We start from the raw sequence: 6,000 nt of genomic DNA, 5'->3' as shown, positions 1-6,000 counted from the left end.
ATGCTTTAGCTATTGAAAAATAGCAGATCTACAAGCCCATAGCGTGCTACCGAGTGGCGCGCTACGAGCTTGTAGATCTGCTATTTTTGAAAAATCGAAGTGTCAAAATGGGTTAATTGTCACCAGGTCTCAACATAGAGATTTTGGACTGATGTGTTAAACAGAATTGGACAATCAATGCTAAGACAATAAGACATTGAAGCTTTTCTGGTGGCCCATGACACCTTTTTTTACATGATATTTTCATTTTAATTTGTCACCTGTCTCTCTGTATAATAGAACAGTTACCTGAGAGGCTGCAGTGCTGGCATTAAAGTGAATTGGTGGCAGTAAAATAAACATACAAACAGCAGTAAAAATCACTAATGGCAGTACAAAATGTGAATGTCATTCTGTTACAGTTTAATGTTTGACCTCAGAAGCCAAATTGACCTCATGACTTGTCACATGTCATGTCACCATTTATAGCTACACTATTTTTTTCCTTTCACCAGTGAAATGTTTTGTAAAGCGGAAATGCTGTAAAACTAATCTGATATGATATTCCCTTATATTAAAGGGACTATATGCTTTAACATATGTTATTCCTATAATACTTGCCTCCGAATAGTAGTTCATGACATAGTAGGCATTCAATGAAGCAATAATGATCTGAGAGTCAACCCAAAAGCCTGCTCCAAATGCATGTCTACTGCTGGACAGTTAGAGAGACAATACATTTTCAAATCCACACTACTCATTGAAGACTTGTCACCTTTAGACACTTTGTTCTCTCCAGACACACTGCTGTGTGCAAAATACAGATGTGGATTGGCACTCAGCAATGCACGTCCATTCTTTTTGATGAATTGAACATGGTGGACCCTCTTGTAAACAAGTGTAATGCTTAATTGGGTCGTCCACTCACAGTTAACAGTCTTTGTATTGAGTTTGTGCTTGAAATGTACTGTAATTCTGCAAACTGTTAATAAATATTTCAATCAATCAATCAATCAATTCTCAGGTGAATTTACCCATTACGCTAGGCTTAATTTTAGGGATCTAATCAAGGTATATGTTAATCAGCATTGGCTATGTTAAGCCAATGAGTTTTTAAACCTTTTCCAGTGGCTAAAATGTCTCTAATCACTAATCAAATATTTCCGTAATAGAGTATAGCTGCTGCAAAGCTTGTTCCAATAAGAATACAGCAACATGTTCAATATTTTAATTACCGGTATAGACCAGATTTGAAAATAACATGTTTTGGGTGATTTGATCGGGACATCCCTACTTAATTTAACCATATATACATGACCTTATGTGGGTTGGGATCTCTCTCAAGTAAACCTCACCTGCATTTAATATTTGAAACAAAAATCAATATAAAAATGTACACATACAGTACAAAAACACTGAGAAAACTGTTGCGCCTTTATTCGTCCTTTTTATTTTTATTTTCCAAACTTGACTACGGTACACATACAGTACAATACAGCTGTTATAGCATAACAGCCTATAGGCTGTGAATTATTCAAGCTTTAATTGGATAAAATGGTAAATAGAAGCATAGCCTAACAGAGAGAGGGAGAGAGATCATTGAAATAGCACCAATGTAAAATATGTTTTCGTGTGGATAAAACAGAATACTGAAAGGTGTTCTGAATTTGTGCTTTTTTCTTTTCTTTCTTTTGCCAAAATAATGGTGTGCGGGCCCTACCTCCTTCCAAGAAAAATGAATAATACATAAATTAGAGATATCTCGTTCAAAAGAGATACTTTATTTTTCTTCCCATGGCCATTCAGGGGCTCCGTAGTTATGCCCCTGTTGGAGCAAAATGTTAACACTGCTCGCTTTCTTTAAATAATGGTATATTGCAGGGGTTGTCTACGTTGAGACTGTATTATGTGAACAGAGCAGCAATCTTTCAGGGTTTTGCAGTCCCTTTTTGGGACAAATAGCAGAGGTTTTCTAAAACAATTTAAAGGGAAACTTCACCCTTTTTGCAAAAAGATATATGTTAATGACATTTTGAAGATTTAGAACACTTTCCTGGGGCTCTTTATGTGTGTAATATGTGGTTTTAGATATTTTAGATTTTAGCAGCCCAGTGTCTCTGATGTCATGGACACCAAGGACTATACGGTGGACTCCATGTTGCTCCCTGGAAGGAAAGAAACATGCGCAATGGGCAGCCAACACTTCTGTGTTCAGCTTCCTTGGTCTCAATTGCGCATGTTTCTTTCCTTCCAGGGAGCAACATGGAGTCCACCATACGGTCTTAGCCTCCTGTCCTCTTTTAATAGTCCTTGATGGACACTGGGCTCACTTCCTTCCCTGACTACAATTCCGATAATGCTTTGGTGCACTGCTCCTCCTTGTGGATAGGGGAGGGCTGTCTTACTGAGACAACATGTAGTCCAGGAAGTAAGTGAGCCCAGTGTCCATGACATCAGAGACACTGGGCTCACTGCTAAAATCTAAAATGTCTAAAACCATATATTACACACATAAAGACCCCCAGGAAATTAACGTCATTAACATATATTATTTTGAAAAAAGGGTTCCCTTTAAAGAGTTTCTCTCAGTCTCACTTTTTTAGACTCAGTCTCACACGTTTTATTGTCATTCTACTGTGTACAAAATGTATTCATTTTTAAACCCTATTTTACTTTGCCAGCTTTGATGAATTGAGTACAAAGGACCCCAATGGAAACAAGCCATAGTGCTTTTTTTCTGTGTTTAATCCTATTAACAGACAATCAAAAGCAAGTGCCCCTATAGGCCAGGGGACATGTGAACCTCTGTTCTATTGGATTGAAAAATAAACAGGATTTATAGAGACTTTGTAAATAAAGACTATGAACTTATTAAAGCTGTGCTGTGTAACTTTCCTCCTCTACCCCAAATTTGAATCCTGGCGTTCCTGCGCAAGTTCTGAATTTTTACCATTGAGCTAATAGAGCCTGTCTGCTTTCTCCAGTATAGACGTGTTTTTTCCCCAATAGAAGAGCAGGGAGACAGTATAACCACCAACTCTTCAAGAGCATGCGTTAATATATAGTCAAAACTATTACGTTAAAAAATGTACAGATTGCATATTTATTTTATATAATATATATTATATTTCTTTTTTAGCTGGGCTCTTAAATGATGATTAGAGATAAAACCTGATGTAGACTAAAATGGAAAAAGGGCACGGAAATGAGTGGGTATATCCCCACTATACCAAAAAATAAATAAATGTCAATGGACACATTTTCATTCTCTATAGTTTTTTGTTTTTCTACATTTATTAATAACAGATAATATAAACATGTACATCTTTCACAGGATATTACTTCCTTCACAGCTATATATTATAATTTCTGCATATTTACATATTTTACAATGCCACTTGCCATCGTGCACATAACTCAACTGTTACCATCGCATCTAAAAACATAGTAGTTTGTATGTAGAGATTGTTACAATTTTATAAAACCTGACTGATTTTCACATTGTAGCTTTCCGTTCACATGACTGTGTTATGTCCTCAGTGGCTGGTTAATAGTCTTATTGGTTGTCCAGACACATATCATCATTGGCAGCCGCAACTCCCTGCCACCATGTCGTCATACTGCTTTAGCACCACATTCTCTTCATCATCAAAGTACAGCAGGTTGATGGAGAAGAGCTTATCGGGCACGCAGCATGGCATGTCGATGCCCTTGGTCAGCTTCAGGGCATTGATGATGGACTGGACCGTGGCGTGGTTGGTGGGCCTCATGTTCTGGCCCAGGGGGAAGGGGCACGCGCCCTTGCAGTGGTAGGCGTTGTAGCCACGTGGGGAGACGATCCAGCCTGACCAGCCGATCTCTTCAAAGTCCACATAGAGGGGTTGTCGCTGGCATGGCGTTGGTGTGATGATCTCCTCATCGAAGTAGTCTAAGGAGCGGGCAGTCCGGGAGGCAGCCCCCATCATGGGGCCCTGGGGCAGGGAGGGAGAGTCCCCTGAGTCACTGGGATCTGATGGAAGAGAGAAGAGATTTTAATTTAGGAAATTATATGGTTGTTGTCAATTCCCACCATAGCCTAGCTCTTAGATCTGAATGTAAAGCACATTGATATTGTTGTGTTCACTTATGGCGATGAAGTGTACCTTTGTTCTCCAGGGTAGCTGAACGGCGTCCATCATCAGTGAAGAGGACCAGCATGGGCTGCTTGCTCTGGTGGTGGTTGCGTCCTGATGCGAAACGCACATGATGCTTCATGTCCATGGGGGTCCCTCCCAGGGTCCTCACTACCACCTGAAGACCCAGATTACTGTCTTCATCTGACATCCAGGAGCGCACCTGAACACATGAACAAAATGTCATTAAGTCGATTGTAACACAGTCATCATTGCAGATTAATTCAGTAATTATGTTCACATTCCCAAAGTAAAGTCCTCAGTATCAATGGACACTGAGGATGTTGCTGTGCAGTGAGACCTGTAGGCTATACTTACAGCTTGTGTAACGGTGAACACCTCCCAACCAGTGGAGTGGACGGGGATCAGCCGAGAGGAGAGCAGCTTCTTCTGTGTAATGTTCATTTTCTTGCTATTTAGGAGTTGATAAATGCTGACCTAAATGAAGAAAAGAGGGGAAAAGTTTGGTCATCAGTTCCATGCTTGAGCTTGATGGCAGATTTATATTAAAATTAGCCTATATCTATAGTGTATATAGGCTTACTTTAGATTTAATTGCATGTTAGAAAATGTCTGCTGAGTCACAATTCCAAACTATAATTGCTGAATTTGATTAGTTGAGCATGACAAATCATGGCAGTCATAGCATTCAATTACCTGGCAGAAATGATGTCTGTTGAACGTTGCTGATGTCTGGGGTCTCAACTTGAACAGATGCAACTCGGCAGTGAGAATTTTCTCAGTGCTCCCAACATTGGACAAATTGAACCTGAACTGAACTTGATCACTGCGCACTGAAAAAGACAAATAATATTGTTAGACACCGGCCATTCCATCTGCTGTAAATAATATAGTATGGTTCGTATTATAAGTTAACTAAACTATAGCATAAGACATTCATAAATTATATTTCAATCTTACGTTTGTCGAAGAAACTGCGAACGGTATTCCCCTCCAAAAGATAGGGGTCCTTGGTAACGCCGTTGACGTCTGCAACTGTGTTGTATAAATCCAGCATGTACTGAGGAGGCTGCTTGTGGCCTCGAGCCATCGGTGGATCCTCCATCCCAAAAACCTCCAGGAGCCTCTTGATAGCCGCCGAGCGAACCTCCCCTGCTTCGTTTTCCACTTTTAATTGGTTTTCCAAATTATTTTTAGTGGGCCGTGCAACTGCGGTGCACACGACCATGGCACAACAACTCAGCACAAAAAGCAACATGTTGGAAATAAAAGCCTGCAGTTGTCTCAGTATAGTCTCCTTGTGCGTAAATGTCCTCAAGCCACACCGCCAGCAGAGTGAAGTGTGAAGGCGTCTGGAGGAAGCTCCACTTTTTATATCAACCGTTTACAGTGCCTCCAACCTCTCAGCAAACAGCTATAAAGATGCTATTTGGTCGCAAATGTAAATCACCCATCAGTGACTATAAAGGGAAGCTAATGGCGCTGTTAACAAGGTGTGAACCCGATTGGAGATTTTATTCATTCTCCTTCTCTCCACGTCTGGCAAATTGTAAAATAATAAAACAAACAAACAAACAAACGAGATTTGTGTTATGAAACATTCCAACTCATGGATGAATATTATGGAATATTTTTTGTCATATTTAGCTTTATAGACTATACATTGAATGGAAATGCTAATGCTGTGGCCAGAATACACGGAGCTGATGTTTCTAGGAAGTGCACTCACCACGGGAGGCCAACACCTTATAAATGAATCCATTAATTTAGAATAATGGGTGGAGTGTCTTACAGGAATACCAATTACTTACAATAAATAGAAACGTGCTGTTTGCAGCTTATGGTTCATTTAAATGACTAAACTTCTAGGCTAGAAGTTACACCTGGA

The 6,000-nt window shown here is 39.8% G+C and overlaps 1 protein-coding gene across 1 annotated transcript; it reads right to left on the bottom strand.

The window, feature by feature from the left end:
* Positions 1-3,560: 3,560 nt before the first annotated feature.
* Positions 3,561-5,340, bottom strand: admp (anti-dorsalizing morphogenic protein; the record flags this gene model as incomplete). Its single annotated transcript, XM_079529335.1, has 5 exons — positions 3,561-3,988; positions 4,122-4,314; positions 4,470-4,589; positions 4,809-4,945; positions 5,073-5,340. 5 exons carry the CDS (start codon positions 5,338-5,340, stop codon positions 3,561-3,563), a joined length of 1,146 nt encoding a protein of 381 aa, XP_079385461.1.
* Positions 5,341-6,000: the final 660 nt, after the last annotated feature.

The sequence above is a fragment of the Electrona antarctica genome (assembly GCF_951216825.1).
Source record: "Electrona antarctica genome assembly, chromosome: 19".
NCBI lineage: Eukaryota > Metazoa > Chordata > Actinopteri > Myctophiformes > Myctophidae > Electrona > Electrona antarctica.
This window is presented reverse-complemented; position numbering and strand designations above follow the sequence as displayed.